This window comes from Oncorhynchus masou, chromosome 6, assembly GCF_036934945.1.
Source record: "Oncorhynchus masou masou isolate Uvic2021 chromosome 6, UVic_Omas_1.1, whole genome shotgun sequence".
NCBI lineage: Eukaryota > Metazoa > Chordata > Actinopteri > Salmoniformes > Salmonidae > Oncorhynchus > Oncorhynchus masou.
Window position 1 is genome coordinate 81,606,077 of NC_088217.1, and position 26,257 is coordinate 81,632,333.

Genomic DNA, 26,257 nt, shown 5'->3' on the forward strand with positions numbered 1-26,257 from the left:
GGAAATGAGGTAAAATATATCACTAGCCACTTTAAACAATGCTACCTAATATAATGTTTACATACCCTACATTATTCATCTCATATGTATTCGTATATACTGTACTCTATATCATCTCCTGCATCTTTATGTAATACATGTATCACTAGCCACTTTAACTATGCCACTTTGTTTACATACTCATCTCATATGTATATACTGTACTCGATACCATCTACTGTATCTTGCCTATGCCGCTCTGTACCATCACTCATTCATATATCTTTATGTACATATTCTTTATCCCCTTACACTTGTGTCTATAAGGTAGTAGTTTTGGAATTGTTAGCTAGATTACTTGCTGGTTATTACTGCATTGTCGGAACTAGAAGCACAAGCATTTCGCTACACTCGCATTAACATCTGCTAACCATGTGTATGTGACAAATAAAATGTGATTTGTCTCCTGACCCCTCCTGTCTCAGCCTCCAGTATTTAGTGTCGGGGGGCTAGGGTCAATCTGTTAAATCTGGAGTATTTCTCCTGCCTTATCCGGTGTCCTGTGTGAATTTAAGTACGCTCTCTCTAATTTTCTCTTTCCTTCTCTCTCTCTTAGAGGATCTGAGCCCAAGGATCATGCCTCAGGACTACCTGGCATGATGACTCGTTGTCCCCAGTCCACCTGGCCGTGCTGCTGCTCCAGTTTCAAATGTTCTGCCTGCGGCTATGGAACCCTGACCTGTTCACTGTGATTACTATTATTTGACCATGCTGGTCATTTATGAACATTGGAACATCTTGGCCATGTTCTGTTATAATCTCCACCTGGGAACAGCCAGAAGAGGACTGGCCACCCCTCATAGCCTGGTTCCTCTCTAGGTTTCTTCCTAGGTTTTGGCCTTTCTAGAGGGTTTTTCCTAGCCACCGTGCTTCTACACCCGCATTGCTTGCTGTTTGGGGTTTTAGACTGGATTTATGTACAGCACTTTGTGACATCAGCTGACGTAAGTAGGGCTATATAAATAAATTCAATTTTTTTATGACCAGCACTAGAGGTACACGAGAGAACATTACCAGCATCATAACATACGTCGACAAAACGTTGTGACATATGACATACGAGTGACAGTTTAATCAATGTGTAATAACTGAGTTGAATTATTTTGTGACGTGCAGTCATATTCGGGTCCTGATTAGTCAACAAGCTTATTTGACACATCAAATACTGTTATTTCACGTGTATTTTTTTGACACGCAAAGACCCAAACGGCGTTCAATAGAAATCCTGGCTGAGAATGAAACAGCACATAAAGTAAGTGAAAGAAATTGGTTTTCATTATGTTTTACTGGTAATAGGGACTTATGTAAATGCCAACAAAATAATGTTTTGGTTGGTCATTGTGTATAACCTTTATTTAACCAGGCAAGTCAGTTAAGAACAAATTCTTATTTACAATGACGGCCTACCCCGGACCAATTGTGCGCTGCCCTATGGGACTCCCAATCACGGCCTGATGTGATACAGTCGGGATTTGAACCAGGGGTTGTAGTGATGCCTCTTGCACTGAAATGCAGTGACTTAGACCGTGTGATTGGGAGTCCCATAGGGCGAAGCACAATTGGCCCAGCGTCGTCCGGGCCGTCATCGTAAATAATTTGTTCTTACCAGACTTTCCTAGTTAAATAGAAAGGTTACACACACATACACCACACTGACCAAAAAGTTATTTTGTTGGCATTCACGCATGTCCCCATTACCAGTAAAACAATCAAAACCTATTTCCCTCACTTACTCGCTGTGCTGTTTCATTGTTCATTTGTTCAGTCGTTTCATTCTCAACCAGGATTATGGAACGCCGTTTAGGTCTTTGCATGTCAAAAAAGATCGGTCAAATCACCAACCCTATTTGACGCGTCAAATCACCAACCCTATTTGACGCGTCAAATCACCAACCCTATTTGACGTGTCAAATCACCAACCCTATTTGACGCGTCAAATCACCTTGTTGACTAATCAGGACGTGAAAATGACTGCACGTCATACAATAATTTAACACGTTCATACATTTACGTAGTTATTACCCCATCACTTGTATTTCATTTGTTTACAGCGATTCATCGATACGTATGATGCTATGATACGTATGATGCTGGTAAAGTTGTCTTCGCACCTTCAGTGCTAGTCATAAAAAAAAAGATAGCTAGCTCATGGATGCAAACAAAGTCCTTCCCAAAAACATAGCAAAACGACATTGTTTCAGTAGCTATATACCTGTCATCTGAAATAACCCTTACTTAAAAGACAGTTCTTATTTTATTAAATGGTGGTCGGACCCATCTATTTGAAGCGAGCCACAATAAGTATTAGCCACAATAGTGGACCTTGAGGAAAGCCTTGAAAATAAAAGTAGGGCATAATTATACTATTTGTATTCATTTGCATCACTGTCAAACTTCTATTTTGAAGGCAAACCGCAAATTCCACTATTGTGCCTAATCCTTATTAAAGCTAGCTTCACAACACATACCCCGGTCCGGTCGAGCCTCAAAAGCCAGCACTCCTGCGTTGTCTTGGCTGTGTGCTTAGGGCCATTTTCCTGTTGGAAGGTGAACCTTCGCCCGTCTGAGGTCCTGAGCACTCTGGAGCATGTTTTCATTAAGGATCTGTACTTTGCTCCGTTCATCTTCCCTTCAATCTTGACTACTCTCCAAGTCACTGCCACTGAAAAATATCCCACAGGATGATGCTGCTTCACTGTATGGATGGGGCCAGGTTTCCTCCAGACGTGACACTTGGCATTCAGTCCAAATAGTTCAATCTTGGTTTCATCAGACCAGATAATCTTGTTTCTCATGGTCAGAGTCCTTTAGGTGCCTTTTGGCAAACTCCAAGCAGACTCATCTGCCTTTTACTGAGGAGTGGCTTCCGTCTGGCCACTCTACCATAAAGGCCTTATTGGTGGAGTGCTGCAGAGATAGTTGTCCTTTTGGAAGGTTCTCCCATCTCCATAGAGGAACTCTTGAGCTCGGTCAGAGTGACCATCGGGTTCTTGGTCACCTCCCTGACCAAGGCCCTTCCCCCCCCGACTGCTTAGTTTAGCCGGGCAGCCAGCTCTAGGAAGTGTTTTGGTGATTCCAAACTTCTTCCATTTAAGAATGGAGGCCACTGTCTTCTTGGGGACCTTCAATGCTGCAGAAATGTTTTGGTATCCTTCCCCAGATCTGTGCCTCAATACAATCCTGTCTCAAAGCTCTACGGACAATTCCTTCGACCTCATGGCTTGGTTTTTGCTCTGACGTGCACTGTCAACTGTGGGACCTTAAATAGACAGGTGTGTCTTTCCAAATCATGTCCAATCAATTGAATTTACCCCAGGTGGACTCCAATCGAGTTGCAGAAACATCTCAAGGATGACCAATGGAAAAATGATACACCTGAGCTCAATTTCGAGTCTCATAGCTAAGAGTCTGAATACTTATGGAAATAAGGTATTGAAGTAACTATTTTTAATACATTTGCAAAAATGTCTACAAACTTGTTTTCTCTTTGTCATTATTGGGTAGTGTGTGTAGATGAAGAATGTGTTTTATTTAATTCATTTTAGAATAAGGCTGTAACGTAACAAAATGTGGAAGTCAAGGGGTTTGAACACTTTCTGAATGGACTGTGTTTTTAATAGGCATGTATTTCTGTAGGCGCACACAGAATGCGTGTGTAGAGGAAGCGGTTGGTACGCAATTGAGTGAGAGACATGTAGGGGAAAGGGAATTTAGCGAGCAGAACTGTGATGCTTGGCTTGGTTTATTTTTGTGGTGTCCTGCAAATTCACATGTACAAATGGAACACTAGAGTCAAAGCAAATTAACGTGGTCTTCAAGACAAACATTTCACAATATAGTTCTGCTATATATATATATATATATCAACAGTTTGAGTACTCCATTACACATGCCCATCCCTACTCTCAATCAACATAGTTGGCCAATTTGTCCAGTACATCTCTATAGTTAAATCTCAAATGAACATCAACATGCATATTTAAAAAAATAAACTTGCATTACCGAATTATCTTTATTCACTACTTACTTTCAGCTTTGGACAAAGTGCAGGGGTTGGAGTCAATCAAAGCCAGCTGGAAATGCTGTCGACAGAACAGAATATCAAGGCATTAACATCCACTGAAGGACAAGAAATACACAGAAACAAAAGAACAATGCAAAAGGTAATTCCTATACATGAATCCCCATGCACTGAGACACTCCTTTTCCCTGACTGTCAAGACTCAGACACAAGGAAATCAATTCTTCAGCAAGCTGCCTCTCCCCTTGCTCACTTTCTGCACTGCAATTAGAGAGCAGGAGAGAACGAACAAGGGAGTGGGCAACTGATGAAGAGATTGAACACTGTGCAAGTCCTCTTTATAGTCCCCCATTGGTTTTGTTTGTTAGTCTCACTCAAATATAAAAAATTGCAAACATTTCTCTCCGCCCCATGGCAAAATGAGTAGAATTGCATGAAATTAACTACTTTGTTCATAGGATCCTCCAAAAGGCCTGGCTGCATGTGTGGGTATGGATGTGGGTACACAGACCAATGAGCCACTGAGAACCCCATAATGAGTTCAGATTTTTGGTGGCCCATCCCTGATCAATAGAAAAAGGTGCCAACCTATAAAAATAAAAAGATAAATTCTACACTAATGTTCCTCCCTGGATGTCCTGTGGGAAATGTTGTGGTGGCTCCACTGGTGGAGGAGAGAGTCAGGCTGAGTACCTTTAGGCTTGACTCGTAGTCGGTGTTGACCTTAAACATGAGGCCGAGTCGCAGGTGGATCTCCTTGGCTCGTGAGAAACTGGGGTCGATGTACAGCACCTCCTGGAAAGCTTTAATCGCCCTGGGGGAGGAGAAGAGATGGCGAGAGAGAGAGAATAAATATATTCCAAGTTAGAAATGGGAGACGCCACTCAGAGAAGATAAAGAGTCAGCACTGCAGTGTTGAACAGAGAACACAGCCCTCCAGAGGAGAGAATATCACGATTAAAACAGGAGCTCTTGCTGGTTTCTTTGACAACATGATTAAAACTGGAGATCTTCAGGGATTCTTCACAACTGGCTCCCTATGCGCTACTGTTCACCAGGGCCTGTAGGGGTCATGGTCAAAACAAGTGCACTATAAAATTAAATAGGGTGCCATGTGGGATGCAACTGGTGACGGTGTCACCATGGCAACCATACACATTTATTTCCCATGCACGCACACATGCGCGCACATACACAGGTATAATACCTGTAACACATTCATAATCTAGTCCTCCATACTTAGGTAGTATAAGACAGCTACTCACCACTGAAAGGCGTTGTAATGGAAGTAGACCATGCCCAGGCCATATAGGAAGGCAGCATTCTGGAAGAGGCAGATGCACACAGAGCACCATTAAGACTAATTAGTTACAGGCCACACACACACACGCCTACACAAAACAACACTTTCAAAATGGCTGCAGCCCAGACATGTCATCTGCATAGGAGCCCTTCCAGAAACCCACTCTATAAGGCATCCGTCTTAATCTGTCGTCATTAGCTATGGACCATTCATTTTAACCACAAGCAATAGAAGTCTTTCTTTGTGCAATGACTGGTTACTGCACTAGATGCCTTTTGGGGATTGTCTCTGCTGGCCGACGCTCAAATGGAATCACCATGTAGGCCTACCAAATGCTCACACCTCACCACAGATTTCTCGACTCAAACAGAAAACGGCAGAGAATGAGTCTAATCTGAGAGCCACAACCCACCGCGTGCCTCCAGACAAACCCCTGAATCATAACCACACACACTTCCTGTGTCTGGTTGGTCGGCCGGTTCGATGTGAATGGGTTAACCTTGGCAGGTTGAGGATGAACATTTACATTTACATTTAAGTCATTTAGCAGACGCTCTTATCCAGAGCGACTTACAAATTGGTGAATTCACCTTCTGACATCCAGTGGAACAGCCACTTTACAATAGTGCATCTAAATCATTTAAGGGGGGGGTGAGAAGGATTACTTTATCCTATCCTAGGTATTCCTTGAAGAGGTGGGGTTTCAGGTGTCTCCGGAAGGTGGTGATTGACTCCGCTGTCCTGGCATCGTGAGGGAGTTTGTTCCACCATTGGGGGGCCGAGCAGCGAACAGTTTTGACTGGGCTGAGCGGGAACTGTACTTCCTCAGTGGTAGGGAGGCGAGCAGGCCAGAGTACACAGATCAAGCCCGAACTGTGCGATGTAGTAGGGAGTTGTAGTTTCCAACAGGCCAATATTCTACATAGTTTAGCAATTAAACTACAATGACAATAAACCATTGCGCATCTACATGTCCGGTCCGTGTGTTTCTTTTTTTTTTAAGGGGAAAGTAAACACAAGGATTTAGAACACCAGGTAACTGGACTGTCAATCACCATCTAGGCATTGTTACATCACTGCCAGGAGAGCTAGAACTGTCAATCACCATCTAGGCATTGTTACATCACAACCAGGAGAGCTAGAACTGTCAATCACCATCTTGGCATTGTTACATCACAACCAGGTAACTGGAACTGTCAATCACCATCTAGGCATTGTTACATCACAACCAGGAGAGCTAGAACTGTCAATCACCATCTTGGCATTGTTACATCACAACCAGGAGAGCTAGAACTGTCAATCACCATCTTGGCATTGTTACATCACAACCAGGTAACTGGAACTGTCAATCACCATCTAGGCATTGTTACATCACAACCAGGAGAGCTAGAACTGTCAATCACCATCTTCGCATTTTTACATCACAACCAGGTAACTGGAACTGTCAATCACCATCTAGGCATTGTTACATCACAACCAGGTAACTGGAACTGTCAATCACCATCTAACATGAGCAGAATATAATCTGCAGTAGAAGTAGAATGGAGACATTACTACTATAAGAGCTCCACAGATAAGAGCGTGAGTGTGTGAGTAAAGGTGTCCGCATGCTTTCCCATCAGAAACTGTTGGGAACAGTTAGTTCATATATTATGACGACATTTTGTGACGTGTTTGTTCATTGTGAGCTTTGGCAACGGTGTTTCAGCTATTCGTGCACGCTACATTTTTTTCCGTGGCAAGCTGAAGTTGAGCCAAAGTCTACGCCTCTTCGCCCATCTTTGGTCAATTGTAGGAATTCTTCAATTAAGTGTTTGTCATCAAAGATAGACGACTCGTTTTCATGCACATTTCACTTGAGAAACACTGCACCAAACATCTTAGATGTAAATTACACAACTAAGATCTGACACAAACATCAAAATTAAATGAAAGAACTTGAGTTGGCTTAATTCTATTTTGAGGAAGTGTATACTGGCTACAGCGTCTAAAGAGGGACAAACAGAGCTATTGTCGCCGTATCTATTTTTTCCAAGCGAAGGTCTTTTAAGGGAGTTTGTGAGCACATTTGTTCAGTTTGAATAGGCTCCAGCCGAAACCAAAGCATGGGGAAGCTTTCAGAGTGTGTGTCTGTCAGTAGTGTTTTCTCACCTTCCAGTAGTCAGACTGTAAGCTGTAGTACCTCTGGTATGCTGATAATGCTGTGATTAGGGAGAAAGAAGAGGGATATTAAATAACAGACATACCAAAAGGTTAACACCAACTAACTTTGCTATAAGACCAGCTTTGTTTTCAGCAATGCCAAGTTGGGGTCAACTGCATCTAACTGAAATTAAGTTTAATTCAGTTTTTAACCCAGGTGGGGGGGACAAGGAAAAAATAACAAAGGGAGGTAAATCGAGTGTGACAGAAACCATGTTACCATACTGTTTTTATGCACAATTCAATTAAATGTTTATAAATATGGATAGATAACTTGTTCTTTCGACACGGTGGGATCTTTTTGCGACTCTAAAATTAATTATGCGAGAAATGCCTTTATGCACATATACTGATTTGGACTCAAGAAACCATGCAGTTTATTAGGCTACAGATGAAATAACCCACTGGGCACACACTGGTTGACTCAACGTTGTTTCCACATCATTTCAATGAAACGACATTGAACCAATGTGGAATAGACATCTGTGCCAAGTGGGAACTCCAGATGAACTTCACATCGTGCTGAAAGTGCACGGTGATCTTCTGATACAATACATTTCAAGGGGCTTGATCGATGCTTGACTGCCGTTTTGACAAATATTCTCACAATAATCTCATCGGGTAGACTAGCCCACTCTGTCTGCCAGCTGTTGGCTGGAGCCCATGTGCCAAGACCAGAGTAGACACTGGTGTTGCACGCTATACTGAAACTTCTGGACTTTTTCCAATACAACAACATGAAAAATGTTTCGGGACTATCATTTTTGTTACCGTTGGTACTTCTGTCAAATGTGTCTCACGGCTCAACAGTCTATCAGTGCAGCCGATGTCCACCTTTTTAAAGTGTGAAAGCACCCTGCCTGCTCCACTTGACTTTAGACTGCACTGAGAGTCTGGAGGGCATCATGTTAGCTCCCCGCTGATGCTGCACAGAAGTTAACACACTTGAATAATGCCACACGGCATGTAGAAATGTTGACTTAATGTTCGCAAAACAATGTCCATACAGGGGGTAGGGAGCGAGCGAGCGAGGGGGGAGAGCGCAAGAGGGGCGTCAACTCACCTTTAGCGTACTCCTCCAGGAGGAGGTTGAAGTGGCCTAGCTGGCAGAATAACTCTGGCTCCACTTTTCCTTCAGCCTTCAAGATGAGAGAATCATAGGAACGAACGGCCTGGGGACAAATACAGCAAGAAGAGACTCAGCATGAACACAGACAGCAGTGTCTCTTACCAGGAAGTCTCACATGGGATGCGTCACAAACGGCCCTCTATTCCCTACATAGCACACTAATTTTGACCGGAGCCTCTTATGCCCTGGTCAAAGGTAGTGCACTATATATGGGATAGAGTGCCACTTTACAATCAGTTATCAATGTCCATATAAATGGGAGCGATGGTATGGATTTCCGTTCATTGTGTGTGTTGGGCCATGTTTTGATTTGGACTTCTTCCACTGGAAAATAAAAAGCACCGCGAGATGCGCATCACTCACAGGGATGGCTCTGCCTGAGGCCTAATCACACATATTAAACACACCCACTCCTGGAGGACTACTGCTGAACTCTAGAAACCCATAAACAGTGTTACCTTGCACTCTGAGTAACAGCTCTGAGGACATAGCTTCTGAAACAGAGCACAATCACTAAATATACACAAACAGCAACTAAGCATTGCATCAGAACATTCCTTCAGATAGTCTGTCACACACACTTGCAGAATACACACACAGTTGAAGTCGGAAGTTTACATACACGTAGGTTTGAGTCATTAAAACTTGTTTTTCAACCACTCCACAAATGTCTTGTTAACAAACTATAGTTTTGGCAAGTTGGGTAGGACATCTACTTTGTGCATGACACAAGTAATGTTTCCAACGATTGTTTACAGACAGATTGTTTCACTTATAACTCACTGTATCACAATTCCAGTGGGTCAGAAGCTTACATACACTGCTTACATACACTAAGTTGACTGTGCCTTTAAACAGCTCGGAAAACTCCAGAAAATGATGTTGTGGCGTTAGAAGCTTCTGATAGGCTAATTGACATCATTTGAGTCAATTGGAAGCGTACCTGTGGATGTATTTCAAGGCTTACCTTCAAACTCAGTGCCTCTTTGCTTGACATCATGGGAAAATCCAAAGAAATCAGCCAAGACCTCAGAAAAAAAATTGTAGACCTCCATAAGTCTGGTTCATCCAAACGGCTAAAGGTACCACGTTCATCTGTACAAACAATACTACGCAAGTATAAACACCATGGGACCATGCAGCTGTCATACCGCTCAGGAAGGAGACACGTTCTGTCTCCCAGAGAAAAACGTGTTTTGGTGCGAAAAGTGCAAATCAATCCCAGAACAGCAGCAAAGGACCCTGTAAAGATGCTAAAGGAAAACGGTACAAAAGTATCTATATCCACAGTAAAAAACGAGTCCTTATTGACATAACCTGAAAGGCCGCTCTGCAAAGCCACTGCTCCAAAACCTCCATAAAAAAGCCAGACAACGAATCCAACGGCACATGGGGACAAAGATCGTACTTTTTGGAGAAATGTCCTCTGGTCTGATGAAACAAAAATAGAACTGTTTGGCCATAATGACCATCATGTCTGGAAGAAAAAGGGAGAGGCTTGCAAGCCAAAGAACACCATCCCAACCTTGAAGCATGGAGGTGACAGCATCATGTTGTGGGGTGCTTTGCTGCATGAGGGACTGGTGCACTTCAAAATAGATTGCATCATGAGGACGGAAAATTGTGTGGATATATTGAAGCAACATCTCAAGACATCAGTCAGGAAGTTAAAGCTTGGTCACAAATGGTTCTTCCAAATGGACAATGACCCCAAGCATACTTCCAAAGTTGTGGCAAAATGGCTTAATTGGGATAGGGGTCAGCATTTTCACTTTTGGATGAATAGCGTGCCCAGGGTGAACTGCCGCCTACTCTGTCCCAGATGCTAATATATGCATATTATTATTAGCATTGGATAGAAAACACTATGAAGTTTCTAAAACTGTTTGAATGATGTCTGTGAGTATAACAGTATAACAGGCAGGCGAAAACCTGAGAAAAATCCAACCAGGAAGTGGGAAATCTGAGGTTTGTAGTTTTTCAAACTTGGCCTACCGAATACACAGTGTCTATGGGGCCAAGTTGCACTTCCTAAGACTTCCACTAGATGTCAACAGTCTTTAGAAACTTGTTTCAGGCTTCTGCTATAAAAAGGAGGGGGGAATGGGAGCTGAATGATTCATGGGTCTGGCAGAGTGTCTCAGGCTCGTGACGTGCGGTCCCGACAGAGTTAGCTCTCGTTCCAGTGCATTTCTACAGACAATGGAATTCTCCGGTTGGAACCTTATTGATGATTTATGTTAAATACATCCTAAAGATTGATTCCATACAACGTTTGACATGTTTATACGACCTGTGCCGGAACGTTTTGAGTTTGTCTGGACGTAGTGCTCGCGCCTCATGAAGATGGATTACTGGGCTGAACACAATAACAAGAGGCTATTGGGACATAAATGGACTTTGTGGAACAAATCAGTCATTTATTGTCGAACTGGGATTCCTATGAGTGCATTCTGATGATCATCAAAGGTAAGTGAATATTTATAATGTTATTTCTAACTTCTGTTGACTCCAACATGGCGGATATTTCTTTGGCTGGATTGGGCTGAGCGCCGTACTCAGATTATGCTTTTTCCGTACTAAAAAAAAAAATTCTGACACAGCAGTTGAATTAAGGAGAAGTTGCTCTTTAATTCTGTGAATAACACTTGTATCTTTTGTCAATGTTTATGAGTATTTCTGCAAAATCACCGGATGTTTTGGAATCAAAACATTACTGCACATAACGCGCCAATGTAAACAGATATTTGGATATAAATATGCACATTATCGAACAGAACATACATGTATTGTATAACATGATGTCCTATGAGTGTCATCTGATGAAGATAAGGTTAGTGATTAATTTTATCTATATTTCTGCTTTTTGTGACTCCTATCTTTAGCTGGAAAAATGTCTGTTTTTTGACTTGGCTCTGACCTAACATAATCATATGTTGTGTTTTCGCTGTAAAGCCTTTTTGAAATCGGACACGATGGGTAGATTAACAAGAAGTTTCTTTCATTTGCTGTATTGGACTTGTTAATGTGTGAAAGTTACATATTTCTAAAAAATATTTTTGAATTTCGCACGCTGCCTTTTCAGCGGAATGTTGTTGATGGGTTCCGCTAGCAGAACGCCTGCCCTAGAAAGGTTACGGACAACAAAGTCAATGTATTGGAGGGCCCTCACAAAGCCCTGACCTCAATCTTATAGAACATTTGTGGGCAGAACTGAGAAAGCACGTGCGAGCAAGGAGGCCTACAAACCTGACTGAGTTACACCAGCTCTGTCAGGAGGAATGGGCCAAAATTCACCCAACTTAAACAATTTAAAAGGCAATGCTACCAATTACTAATTGAGTGTATGTAAACTTCTGACCCACTGGGAATGTGATAAAAGAAATAAAAGCAGAAATACATCACTACTATTATTCTGACATTTCAAATTCTTAAAATAAAGTGGCCTAAGACAGGGAATTTTTTACTAGGATTAAATGTCATGAATTGTGAAAAACTGAGTTTACATACACCTTAGCCAAATACATTTAAACGTCCGACTTCAACAGTAAGTGCATATTAGCCACAAACACTCACAAGTGGAATGACTCTTGCCTAAGAGATCTGCTTAACCTTTTTCATGTTTAATTCATTGTTGCCAATTCTGATGTCATATACAGTTAGGCCCTATATCTGGGTGGCTCTTAGATCAGTCATTCACCAAGCGAGCGAGAGAAAAAAAAAGTCTGTTTGAACAAAACCGATTCAAAACTGTTTGCAGATCAAGCACTTAAAGAATGGAGATAATGACCAGCCAATGATTAGCCTGAAACGTGTGTGTCCGTGTGTGTTTGGGGAGGGTGAGGTGGATAAAACGTCCACATGTCACGCAACTGGACTACCAAGTTCAGGGGAGCTTGTGCTATGACAGTGAACCAATAACACTAGTGAGTGACGAGATTCACGTATGCCCTTGGCCTACTCAATATTCATCAACGTTGAGGGATAGTGGGCAATACTGAGGTGTTAGATCACTCAGAAGGCAAGGAATGGGCTGGGGAAGAACAGAACCTAACGTGGGTATACTATCTGTGTACGGCCACTAACTCCATTACAAAAGGAGTTCCCTCTGTGGGACCAATCATTTGATTACATCCTGTGTGTTATGCAGACCAGACGAGAGACGTGCGTAAATGTCTGTTGTACCGCATATGGCAAAACAAAAAGGGGTATGTTCCAGAACCTAAAATGAACCCCGCCAAATGCAGGTAGATTTTGGCAAGATGTCTATTTCACCAGCCACATTGGCGGGTGGTCAGGGCTCTACAGTACAAGCATTTCACTTGCATTTGCGAATAAAAATCTAGTTCAAAGTCAAGTATGAGCACATTTATAGATACCATAAATGCTGTAGTTGCTGTGGTCAATGTCATTTTGTGCCATAGCTGTTAGCTAATCACACACACACACACACAGTGAAAAGGTATTTACCCCTTTCTAAAAGGGCTCTACTTTTCCATCAAAATAAGTTTCATTAGCTGTCTGGGTGGCTGGTCTCAGACGATCCCACAGGTCAAGAGGAGCCGGATGAGGTGGTCCTGGGCTGGTCTGCGATTGTGAGGCCGGTTGGACGTACTGCCAAATTCTCTAAAACAACATTGGAGGCAGCTTATGTAAGAGAGATGAACATTAAATTCTCTGACAACAGCTCTGGCGGACATTCCTGCAGTCAGCATGCCAATTGCAGATATGTGGCATTGTGTTGACAAAACCGCAAATTTTAGAATGGCCTTTTATTGTCCCCAGCACAGGTTGCACCTGATCATGCAGTTTAAATCAGCTTCTTGATATGCCACACCTGTCAGGTGGATAGATTATATTGACAAAGGAGAAATGCTCACTAACAGTGATGGAAATAAATTTGTCCACAAAATGAGAGAAAGCTTTTTGTGTGTATTTGAGTTCACCTTACATGTTGCGTTTATATTTTTGTTCAGTGTGTGCATATGTAGCCTGAACAATGAAAAATAGCCTCAGACCTTTATTATTCTCCACCAAACATTACAGTTGGCACTATGCAGTCGGGCAATAAGCGTTCTCCTGGCATCCGCCAAACCCAGATTCGTCCTGTTGGACTGCCAGATGGTGAAGCGTGATTCATCACTCCAGAGAACGCGTCTCCACTGCTGCAGTGTCCAATGGTGGCGAGTTTTCCACCACTCCAGCCGATGCTTGGCATTGTGCATGGTGAGCTTAGGCTTGTGTACGGCTGCTTATCCACGGAAACCCATTTCCTCAAGCTCCCAACAGACATTTATTGTGTTGACGTTGCTTCCAGAGGCAGTTTGGAACTCGGTAGTGAGTGTTGCAACAGAGGACAGACGATGAGCTTGTTTGGCCTACCACTTCGCAGTTGAGCGGTTGATGCTCCTAGACGTTTCTACTTCAGAATAACAGCACTTACAGTTGACCGGGGCAGCTCTAGCAGGGCACAAATTTGACGAACTGACTTCTTGGAAAGGTGGCATCCTATGAAGGTGCCACGTTGAAAGTCACTGAGCTTTTTCAGTAAGGATATTCTACTGCCAATGTTTGTCTATGGAGATCGCATGGCTGTGTGCTCTATTTTACACCTGTCGGCAACAGGTGTGGCTGAAATAGCCAAATCCACTCATTTGAAGGGGTGTCCACATACAGTACCTGTCAAACGTTGGGAAACACTCATTCCAGGGGTTCTTTATTTTGAATATTTTTCTACATTGTAGAACAATAGTGAAGACACCAAATCTATTAAATAACACATATGGAATCATGTAGTAACCCAAAAAAAGTGAGAAATTTAAATATATTTTATATTGCAGATTCTTCAAAGTAGCCACTCTTTGCCTTGATGACAGCTTTGCACACTTGTTATTCTCTCAACCAGCTTCATGAGGTAGTCACCTTGAATGCATTTCAATTAACAGGTGTGCCTTGTTAAATGTTCATTTGTGGAATTTGCTAACTTGTTAATGTGTAAAGAGCCAAATCAGTTGTTGTGACAAGGTAGGGGTGGTATACAGAAGAAAGCCCTATTTGGTAAAAGACCAAATCCATATTATGGCAAGAACAGCTGAAATCAAATTTTTTGTCACATACACATGGTTAGCAGATGTTAATGAGAGTGTAGCGAAACGCTTGTGCTTCTAGTTCTGACAATGCAGTCATTACCAACGAGTAACCTAACAATTCCACAACAACTACCTTATACACACACAAGTGTAAAGGGATGAAGAATATGTACATAAAAATATATGAATGAGTGATGGTACAGAACAGCATAGGCAAGATGCAGAAGATGGTTTCGAGTACAGTATATACACTGCTCAGAAAAAATAAAAGGGAACACTAAAATAACACATCCTAGACCTGAATGAAATATTCTTAAATACTTTTTTCTTTACATAGTTGAATGTGCTGACAACAAAATCACACAAATTATCAATGTAAATCAAATTTATCAACCCATGGAGGTCTGGATTTGGAGTGAAACTCAAAATTAAAAGTGGAAAACCACACTACAGGCTGATCCAACTTTTATGTAATGTCCTTAAAACAAGTCAAAATGAGGCTCAGTAGTGTGTGTGGCCTCCACGTGACTGTATGGCCTTCCAGCCTTCCAACAACTCCTGGGCATGCTCCTGATGAGGTGGTGGATGGTCTCCTGAGGGATCTCCTCCCAGACGTGGACTAAAGCATCCGCCAACTCCTGGACAGTCTGTGGTGCAACGTGGCGTTGGTGGATGGAGCGAGACATGATGTCCCAGATGTGCTCAATTGGATTCAGGTCTGGGGAACGGGTGGGCCAGTCCATAGCATCAATGCCTTCCTCTTGCAGGAACTGCTGACACACTCCAGCCACATGAGGTCTTGCATTAGGAGGAACCCAGGGCCAACCGCACCAGCATATGGTCTCACAAGGGGTCTGAGAATCTCATCTCGGTACCTAATGGCAGTCAGGCTACCTCTGGCGAGCACATGGAGGGCTGTTCGGCCCCCCAAAGAAATGCCACCCCACACCATGACTGACCCACCTCCAAACCGGTCATGCTGGAGGATGTTGCAGGCAGCAGAACGTTCTCCACAGCGTCTCCAGACTGTCACATGTGCTCAGTGTGAACCTGCTTTCATCTGTGAAGAGCACAGGGCACCAGTGGCGAATTTGCCAATCTTGGTGTTCTCTGGCAAATGCCAAACGTCCTGCACGGTGTTGGGCTGTAAGCACAACCCCACCTGTGGACGTCGGGCCCTCATACCACCCTCATGGAGTTTCTGACCATTTGAACAGACACATGCACATTTGTGGCCTGCTGGAGGTCATTTTGCAGGGCTCTGGCAGTGCTCCTCCTTGCACAAAGGCGGAGGTAGCGGTCCTGCTGCTGGGTTGTTGCCCTCCTACGGCCTCCCCCACGTCTCCTGATGTTCTGGCCTGTCTCCTGGTAGTGCCGCCATGCTCTGGACACTACGCTGACAGACACAACAAACCTTCTTGCCAAAGCTCGCATTGATGTGCCATCCTGGATGAGCTGCACTACCTGAGCCAATTGTGTGGGTTGTAGACTCCGTCTCATGCTACCACTAGAGTGAAAGCACCGCCAGCATTCATAAGTGACCAAAACATCAGCCAGGAAGCATAGGAACTGAGAAGTGGTCTGTGGTCACCACCTGCAGAACCACTCCTTTATTGGGGGTGTCTTGCTAATTGCCTATAATTTCCACCTGTTGTCTATTCCATTTGCACAACAGCATGTGAAATTTATTGTCAATCAGTGTTGCTTCCAAAGTGGACAGTTTGATTTCACAGAAGTGTGATCGACTGAGTTACATTGTGTTGTTTAAGTGTTCCCTTTATTTTTTTGAGCAGTGTACATATGAGATGAGTAATGTAGGGTATGTAAACATATTAAGTGGCATTGTTTAAAGTAGCTAGTGATACATTTTTTACAGCAATTTTTCCATTATTAAAGTGGCTGGAGTTGAGTCAGTATGTTGGCAGCAGCCACTCAATGTTAGTGGTGGCTGTTTTCAAGTCTCTTGGTGCCTGTTTTGACGCACCTGTACTGACCTCGCCTTCTGGATGATAGCAGGGTGAACAGGCAGTGGCTAGGGAGGTTGTTGTCCTTGATGATCTTTATGGCTTTCCTGTGACATCGGGTGGTGTAGGTGTCCTGGAGGGCAGGTAGTTTGCCCCCGGTGATGCGTTGTGCAGACCTCACTACCCTCTGGAGAGCCTTACGGTTGTGGGCGGAGCAGTTGCCGTATCAGGCGGTGATACAGTCCGACAGGATGCTCTCGATTGGGCATCTAAAGGTCTGAGTGCTTTTGGTGACAAGGCGCATTTCTTCAGCCTCCTGAGGTTGAAGAGGCGCTGCTGCGGCTTCTTCACCACAGTGTCTATGTGGGTGGACCAATTCAGTTTGTCCGTGATGTGTACGCCGAGGAACTTTAAAAAAAAAAACTTACTACCCTCTCCACTACTGTCCCGTCGATGTGGATAGGGGGGTGCTCCCTCTGCGGTTTCCAGAAGTCCACGATCATCACCTTTGTTTTCTTGACGTTGTGTGAGGTTATTTTCCTGACACCACACTCAGAAAGGCCCTCACCTCCTCCCTGTAGGCCGTCTCATCGTTGTTGGTAATCAAGCCTACCACTGTAGTGTCGTCTGCAAGCTTGATGATTGAGTTGGTGTGCATGGCCACGCAGTCGTGGGTGAACAGGGAGTACATGAGAGGGCTCAGAACGCACCCTTGTGGGGTGTTGAGGATCAGCGGGGTGGAGATGTTGTTACCTACCCTCAACACCTGGGGGCAGCCCGTCAGGAAGTCCAGTGCCCAGGGCGGGGTCGAGACCCTGGGTCTTCAGCTTGATGATGAGTGGAGGGTATTATGTTGTTAAATGCTGAGCTGTAGTCAATGAAGAGCATTCTCAGATAGGTTAGGGCAGTGTGCAGTGTGGTTGCATTTGCGTCGTCTGTGGACCTATTGGGGCGGTAAGCAAATTGGAGTGGGTCTAGGGTGTCAGGTAGGGTTGAGGTGATATGGTCCTTGACTAGTCAGTTAACCTGTTGAATCTCCCCATCCCGGCTCCGGGATCGTGACTAAAGCCTCAGTCTCATTAGCATAACGCAATGTTAACGATTTCTGAAAATCGCAAATAAAATGAAAATAATGCGCCTGCTCTCAAGCTTAGCCTTTTCTTAACAACACTGTCATCTCAGATTTTCAAAATATGCTTTTGAACCATAGCAATTGACTAATTTGTGTAAGAGTATGCTAAGCTAGCTTAGCATTTTGAGTAGCATTTAGCATGCAACATTTTCACAAAAACCAGATAACCAAATAAATAAAATCATTTACCTTTGAAGAGCTTCGGATGTTTTCAATGAGGAGACTCTCAGTTACATACCAAATGCGCAGTTTTTCCTGAAAGCGTCTGTGTGTAGGAGAAATCGCTCCGTTTTGTACATCACATTTGGCTACCAAAACGAACCGAAAATTCAGTCACCTACAACGTCAAACTTTTTCCGAATTAACTCCATAATATCGACCGAAACATGGCAAACGTTGTTTGGAATCAATCCTCATGGTGTTTTTTCACATATCTCTTCATTGATATATTGTTCGTGGAAGCCTTCATTCTTCTCTAAATTCTGTGGAAAAATACTTGCAGCTGACTTTTGCGCACCAATTTCGGCGCAGGACACCGGGCGGACACCTGGTAAATGTGGTCTCTTATGGTCAATCTTCCAATGATATGCCTACAAATACGTCACAATGCTGCAGACACCTTGGGGAAATGACAGAAAGGGCAGACTTACTCCTCTCGCATTCACAGCCATATAAGGAGACAATGAAAAACAGAGCCTCAAAAATCCTGCTCATTTCCTGGATGCCGTCTCATCTTGGTTTTGCCTGAAGCTCACGTTCTAGGGCACGCACAGAAAATATCTTTGCAGTTCTGGACACGTCACAGTGTTTTCTTTCGAAAGCTATCAATTATATGCATAGTCGAGCATCTTTTTGTGACAAAATGTCTTGTTTAAAACGGGAACGTTTTTCATCCAAAAATGAAATTGCGCCCCTAGAGTTTCAACAGGTTAAAGCACTTCATGATGACGGAAGTGAGTGCTACGGGGCAGTAGTCATTTAGCTCAGTTACCTTAGCTTTCTTGGGAACAGGGACAATAGTTGCCCTCTTGAAGCACGTGGGAACAGCAGACTAGGATAAGGATTGATTGAATATGTCCGTAAACACACCAGCTAGCTGGTCTGTACATGCTCTGAGGACGCGGCTGGGGATGCCGTCTGGGCCTGCAGCCCTGCGAGGGTTAACACGTTTAAATGTTTTACTCATGTCGGCTGCAGTGAAGGAGAGTCCACAGGGTTTTGTAGCGGGCCGTGTCAGTGGCACTGTATTGTCCTCAAAGCGAGCAAAGAAGTTATTTAGTCTGTCTGGGAGAAAGACATCCTGGTCCGCGACAGGGTTGGGTTTCTTTTTGTAATTCCATGATTGACTGTAGACGCTGCCACATACCTCGTGTCCGAGCCATTGAATTGAGACTCTACTTTGTCTCTATAGCTTGTTTGATTGCCTTGCGGAAGGAATAGCTACACTGTTTGTATTCGGTCATGTTTCCGGTCACCTTGCCCTGGTTAAAAGCAGTGGTTCGCGCTTTCAGTTTGGCGCGAATGCTGCCATCAATCCACTGTTTCTGGTTTGGGAATGTTTTAATGGTTGCTGTGGGTACCACATCGCTGATGCACTTGAACAGATCTGAGCGCGGAACTTCCTGTTTTAGTCTCTCTATAGGCTGGGAGCAACAAAATGGAGTCATGGTCAGCTTTTCCAAAAGGGGGGTGGGGGGAGGGCCTTATATAAGTTAGACTAACAATGATCCAGGGTTTTACCAGACCTGGTTGCACAATCAATATGCTGATAGAATTTAAGGAGTCTTGTTTACAGATTAGCCTTGTTAAAATCCCCAGCTACAATGAATGCAGCCTCAGGATATGTGGTTTCCAGTTTACATAGTCAAATAAAGTTAGTTCAGGGCCGTTCAAATAAGCAAAGAGAAACGAGAGTCCATAATTACTTTAAGACATGAAGGTCAGTTAGCACGGAAAAATAAGAACTGGAAGTTTCTTCAAATGCAGGTTCAAAAACCATCAAGTTGTATGATGAAACTGGCTCTCATGAGGACCGCCACAGGAAAGGAAGACCCAGTTACCTCCGCTGCAGAGGATAAATTCATTAGTTACCAGCCTCAGAAACTGCAGCCCAGATAAATGCTTCAGAGTTCAAGGAACAGACATATCTTAACATAACTGTTCAGAGGAGAAACAGGCCTTCATAGTCAAATTGCTGCAAAGATACCACTAAAGGACAATAAGAAGAAGAAGAGACTTGCTTGTGCCAAGAAACATGAGCAATGGACATTACACCAGTGGAAATCTGTAAGTTGGTCTGATGAGTCCAAACTTGAGATTTTTGGTTCCATCCGCCGTGTCTTTGTGAGACGCAGAGTAGGTGAAAGGATGATCTCTGCATGTGTGGTTCCCACCGTGAAGCATGGAGGTGGTGGTGTGGTGGTGCGTTGCTGTTGACACTGTTATTTATTTCGAATTCAAGACACACTAAACCAGCGTTGCTACCACAGCATTCTGCAGCGAAAAGCCATCCCATCTAGTTTGGGCTTAGTGGGACTATAATTTATTTTTCAGGACAATGACCCAACACACCTCCAGGCTGTGTAAGGGCTATTAGACCAAGTAGAGTGATGGTGCTGCATCAGATGACCTGGCCTCCACAATCACCCGACCTCAACCCAATTGAGATGGTATGGGTTGAGTTGGACTGCAGAGAAGGAAAAGCAGCCAACAAGTGCTCAGCATATGGAAAAGCATTCCAGGTGAAGCAGGCTGAGAGAATGCCAAGAGTGGGTAAAGCCATCATCAAGGTAAAAGGGTGGCTACTTTGAAGAATCTAAAATATATTTTTGATTTGTTTAACACTTTTTTTGGTTACTACATGTGTTATATCATATGTTTGACGTCTTCACTATTATTCTACAATGTAAAAAATACTAAAAATAAAGAAAACCCTTGAATGAGTAGTTGTCCAAACAGACTGGTACTGTATATGTTTTTTGAATTTTACCCCCTTTTCATGATATCAAATTGCAATCGCATCGCTGCATTTTCCTAAACAGGCTCTGGAGAGGTGAAGGTCGAGTCATGCTTCCTCCGAAACATGACCCGCCAAACCACGCTTCTTAACATCCACCCTCTTAACCCGGAAGCCAGGTGCACCAGTGTCTGAGGAAACACTGTTCAACTGATGACCGAAGTGAGCCTGCAGACACACGGCCCGCCACAAGGAGTTGCTAAAGCCCCTCCCGGGCCAAACCCTCCACTAACCCAGACGACACTGGGCTAATTGTGCGCCACCCCATGGGACTCCTGCTCAAGGCCGGTTGTGACACCGCCTGGGATCGAAACTGGGTCTGTAGGTGATGCGTCCCTCACTGAGATGCAATGCCTTAGACTGCTGCGCCACTCTGGAGTTTTTTTAAATGTTGGAATTTGATTCCGTTTAATTTAACTATGCAAGTCAATTTAAGAACAAATTCTTATTTACAATTACGGATTACCCCAGTCAACCCCGGACGATGCTGGGCCAATTCTGCACCGCACTATGGGACTCCTAATCACAGCCGGATGTGATGCATCATATGCATCGTATCACCGGGGGCAAACTACCTGCCCTCCAGGACACCTACACCACCCGATGTTACAGGAAGGCCATAAAGATCATCAAGGACAACACCCACCCGAGCCACTGCCTGTTCACCCCGCTATCATCCAGAAGGCGAGGTCAGTACAGGTGCATCAAAGCTGGGACCGAGAGACTGAAAAACAGCTTCTATCTCAAGGCCATCAGACTGTTAAACAGCAACCACTAAAATTGAGTGGCTGCTGCCAACACACTGACTCAACTCCAGCCACTTCAATAATGGGAATTGATGGGAAAGGATGTAAAATATATCACTAGCCACTTTAAACAATGCTACCTAATATAATGTTTACATACCCTACATCATTCATCTCATATGTATACATATATACTGGACTCTATCATCTACTGCATCCTTATGTAATACATGTATCACTAGCCACTAACTACGCCACTTTGTTTACATACTCATCTCATATGTATATACTGTACTTGATACCATCTACGGTATCTTGCCTATGCAGCTCTGCATCATCACTCATTCATATCTTTATGTACATATTCTTTATCCCCTTACACTGTGTATAAGATATTAGTTTTGGAATTGTTAGTTAGATTACTTGTTGGTTATTACTGCATTGTCGGAACTGGAAGCACAAGCATTTCGCTACACTCGCATTAACATCTGCTAACCATGTGTATGTGACAAATAAAATTTGATTTGCAGCCTGGATTCGAACCAGGTAGTGCAGTGACGCCTCTTGCGACGAGATGCCTTGTCTTCGACCACTCAGTCACTGGCAACTAGAGCAGCTCAAGTGCCCTTGTTGCAACGGTAACTTCCCGACCTTAAAACGGACAGCTGAACATGCTTGCCTCATCTGTGATATTTTAGTTAAGACAGGTTACAAAGAATATAGAAAATTGAGCAATGTACCACATCACTTCTTACTAGTAATACATTTGTTTTAAAAACATTAAAGCATGATCATCTGTTTTTTTTTGTAAAAAGACATGAGTGGCTGGTAGAGATAGATATATTTTTCTTTTTATCTACCTGCCAGTGGCTGATGGACCAAAACTTAGTTTTGGGCCCTGGTACTTTCTCTTTGAACAGCCTCAGCGTGATTGAGTGCATGGGGATGTTTGTCTATGCCTTCTTATGTCGCCAATCAGACTGACTGGAGGTTTGTTTATGGTGGAAAGGGGGAGGGGCCAAGAGAAATGACAGACAGCACAGCTGAGGGAGGCCAAGCCCAGAATTCAACTTTCATCACAGATGACGAGATCAATCTAATTAAATGTAGCTGCGGCTCAGGCTTTATGAGAATGTGCGCACACACCACACAATAGGCCTAACAAGCATTCAAGTTCATATGACAAACTAGATGAAAGTGTGCTGTTTACTCCAGTAAAGCGATGATGCCTCATGTGGCACTGGTACACAATGCTGCAGGAACGAATATTGGTGCTTGGTAATGAACTCCCACAACGCATCTGTTATTTCCTAACGAGTAACACATTTCATGAAATTAAAACAAATACAATGATATGTGACAAAGCAAACAAGTTGTAAATGTAATTTTATACCAATAAACAAACTGCAATTGATTCCATAACATGTTAGCGCTCCACTTCATATCAAACAAAGTCACAGCTGTTGCAAATAAATACAAATGGGTACACAATCAATTTATTGTAAGTGTGTGTGAATGTGGAGGGGGATGTTCATTCATTGATCTAAAATCAGTTTATTCCCAAAAAGGGTCAGGATGAGGGTGGCATGAAACATTGATGTTGTGTACTTGGATGGGGCCAGTAAAAAACCTCCAAAGAAAGTAGCCGCTATTATGCTTCTTCATTTTAATGTCATCCTCGTGCATTGAAGTTAATATGCAACACTCATTTAATTGTACAGTTGTGCACATCCCAAACATGTGGTCCCATGTTTCATGAGGTGAAATAAAACACAGAAATGTTCCATTAGCACAAAAAGCTTATTTCTCTCAAATGTTGCATAGAAATTTGTTTACCTCCCTGTTAGTGAGAATTTATCCTTTGCCAAGAAAATCCATCCACCTGACAGGTGTGGCATATCAAGAAGCTGATTAAATAAACAGCATCATTATTACACAGGTGCACCTTGTGCTGGCGACAATAAAAGGCTACTAAAATGTCCAGTTGTCACAACAAAATTTCAAGCATTTCGCTACACTCGCATTAACATCTGCTAACCATGTGTATGTGACAAATAAAATTTGATTTGATTTAAAATGCCACAGATGTGTGGTGACTGCAGGGATGTCCATCAGAGCTGTTGCCAGATAGGGGAATGTTAATTTCTCTACCATAAACTGCTTCCAACATCTTAGAGAATTTGGCAGTACATCCGACCGGCCTCAGAACCGCAGACCGCGTGTAATCATGACACCCCAGGACCTCCACATCCGGCATCTTCACCTGAGAGATCCTCTGGGACCAGCCACACAGACAGCTGATTAAATTGAGGAGCATTTCTGCCTGTAATAAAATCCTTTTGAGGGGAAAAGCCCATTCTGATTGGCTGGGCCTGGCTCCCCAGTGGGTGGGCCTTTGCCCTCCCAAGCCCACACATGGCTGCACCCCTGCCCTGTCATGTGAACTCCATAGATTAGGGACTAATTAGCTGCACCATAGAGAGCATCCTGACTGGTTGCATCAATGCCTGGTACGGAAACTGCTCAGCCTCCGACCGCAAGACACTACAGATGGTAGTGCGTACAGCCAAGTACGTCACTGGGGCCAAGCTTTCTGCCATCCAGGACCTCTATACCAGGCAGTGACAGGGGGGAAGGCCCTAAAAATTGTCAAAGACTCCAGCCACCCTAGTCGTAGACTTATCTCTGCTACCACACAACAAGCGGTACCAGAGCGCCAAGTCTAGATCCAAAAGGCTTCTTAACAGCTTCTACCGCCAAGCCATAAGACTCCTGAACAAGCTAATAAAATAAATGGCTACCCAGACTATTTGCATTGTCCACCCCTCTTTTACACATCTGCTACTCTGTTTATTATCTAAGCATAGTCACTTTACCCCTACCTACATGTATATATTACCTTGACTAACCTGTGCCCCAGTACATCGACTCTGTACCGGTAGCTCCTGTATATAGCCTCGCTACTGTTATTTTACTGCTGCTCTTAAAATTATTTTTAACTTATCACTTATTTTTCTTAAAACTGCATTGTTGGTTAAGGGCTTATAAGTAAGCATTTCACTGTAAGACTTGTTGTAGTTCTACTCATTTCATTTCTATGTAGTTGCCACTTAATCCAGTGGCGGCGATACAGTGACCCAGTTCTGTCAGTGGAGTTGAACTCTGCGTTATCTTGGCGTAGATAGCTGTGCAACAGAGCAACTGTGTACCGTTCCAGACAGGGCAGACACTCAAAACTAAGAAAGCTATAGAAGATAAGTGGTAGAACACCTCACAGCAAAAATTAAAATAAACAAAAAAAAAATACAACAAATCAGGAGACAAGTGATATAAAAATGGAACTCAAACCAATTGAGGAAAAAGGTCACGGTTTAAAAAAAATAAAGTGACACTGTCTAACAAATGTTGAGTCAGTAGCTTCACATAAGGCTACTGGTTTTATCATCATAATGTCCAAACTTATCCCTGGTGGTCAATGCGCAATATAAAACAGCTGATGCAGGTGGGCTACATCAAAATACAAATTTTAGAGAGTAGCAAGACAATTGCAAAACCAGGTATAACGCAGAAACGCATACGAGTCATTCATTTAGTGCATGAAAAATATGTTCCATTAATGTCAAGATTTAAATTGACCACATCCCGAGGAGTGTCATGTGATGGCTGGGGTGAATTCCAGGGTGTAGGGTAGCAAGTAATGTTACATGGGGCAGTTTGGCCAAGGGCTGCATTCCCCAAAGTGCAAGGGGCTGGTTTTAGTATGTGACATCCCGCTAGCATCTGCCCACCCACTTCTCAGAGTAGGGATATAAGGAGTACCTTTAACCTATACAATATGAATCTAAGCAACCTTTAAAGTGAGTCCAAAAAAAAAAAAAAAAAAAAAAAAACTTACATGACATTTGAAAATGAACTGTATCTCGGATATGAAGAGACAACGGGGTCATTCCTTCATTGGACCCCTGCATCACTTTGGAGATAAGAGATGTGGACAGAATGCATGGGTATAAAGTCCCAGCTAAATGCCGAGACAGTGCAGTCTTTCCCATGTATTCCTTTCTATTAAATAATCATATATTTATTTATCGAGATGTTAAACGGTCTCAGTGTAAAATTAAGGCGACTAAACCCAGATATAAAGTACGTAATTAAATAAAAATAAGATCACCTTTGATAACTAACGATCACCAAAATACAAACTACAGTCAGGAGAATCAAATTCAAAAAATGTCCCCAATGGGTCCCCATTGATTTTGTTACATTTGAGTCACTCAAATAGCGTAAGAACACAGGATAAGCCATGGCAAAATGTGTAAAATTGCAGGAAATTAGCTTTAAAATATCAATATTGTCTCTGCCGCCAAGTGGGATGCTAAGATTTCAGTCAGTGACAGCTCCATTAGCCACACTCCCACTAAAAAGCCAACTTTGCCACCGCTGCTGAAAAAAATACCAGGGGAAATAATGCAGGGAGAAGAGAATGGCTGAATTGGTGAGGGTTTGAACTGGCTGGCATTGTGGTGTGGCCAGTTTGCCATCATCTCTCCAGTGATTTGAATTTGCAATAGAATATGCTTTTCTGTTTACGTTGCCAGCAAGCCTACTTTCTAAACACC

At 43.2% G+C, this 26,257-nt stretch overlaps 1 protein-coding gene across 2 annotated transcripts in view; it reads right to left on the reverse strand.

Moving 5' to 3' along the window:
- Positions 1-26,257, reverse strand: part of LOC135542789 (lysine-specific demethylase 6A-like) — a 54,515-nt gene that overhangs the window by 26,117 nt on the left and 2,141 nt on the right. For both annotated transcript variants that reach the window (XM_064969986.1, XM_064969985.1), the window contains exons 3-7: positions 8,629-8,737; positions 7,515-7,564; positions 5,326-5,384; positions 4,754-4,874; positions 4,067-4,121 (exon numbers count right to left, since the gene is read on the reverse strand). In XM_064969986.1, the coding sequence (XP_064826058.1) occupies positions 4,067-4,121; positions 4,754-4,874; positions 5,326-5,384; positions 7,515-7,564; positions 8,629-8,737 (394 nt within the window). The remainder of the gene's footprint in view (positions 1-4,066; positions 4,122-4,753; positions 4,875-5,325; positions 5,385-7,514; positions 7,565-8,628; positions 8,738-26,257) is intronic.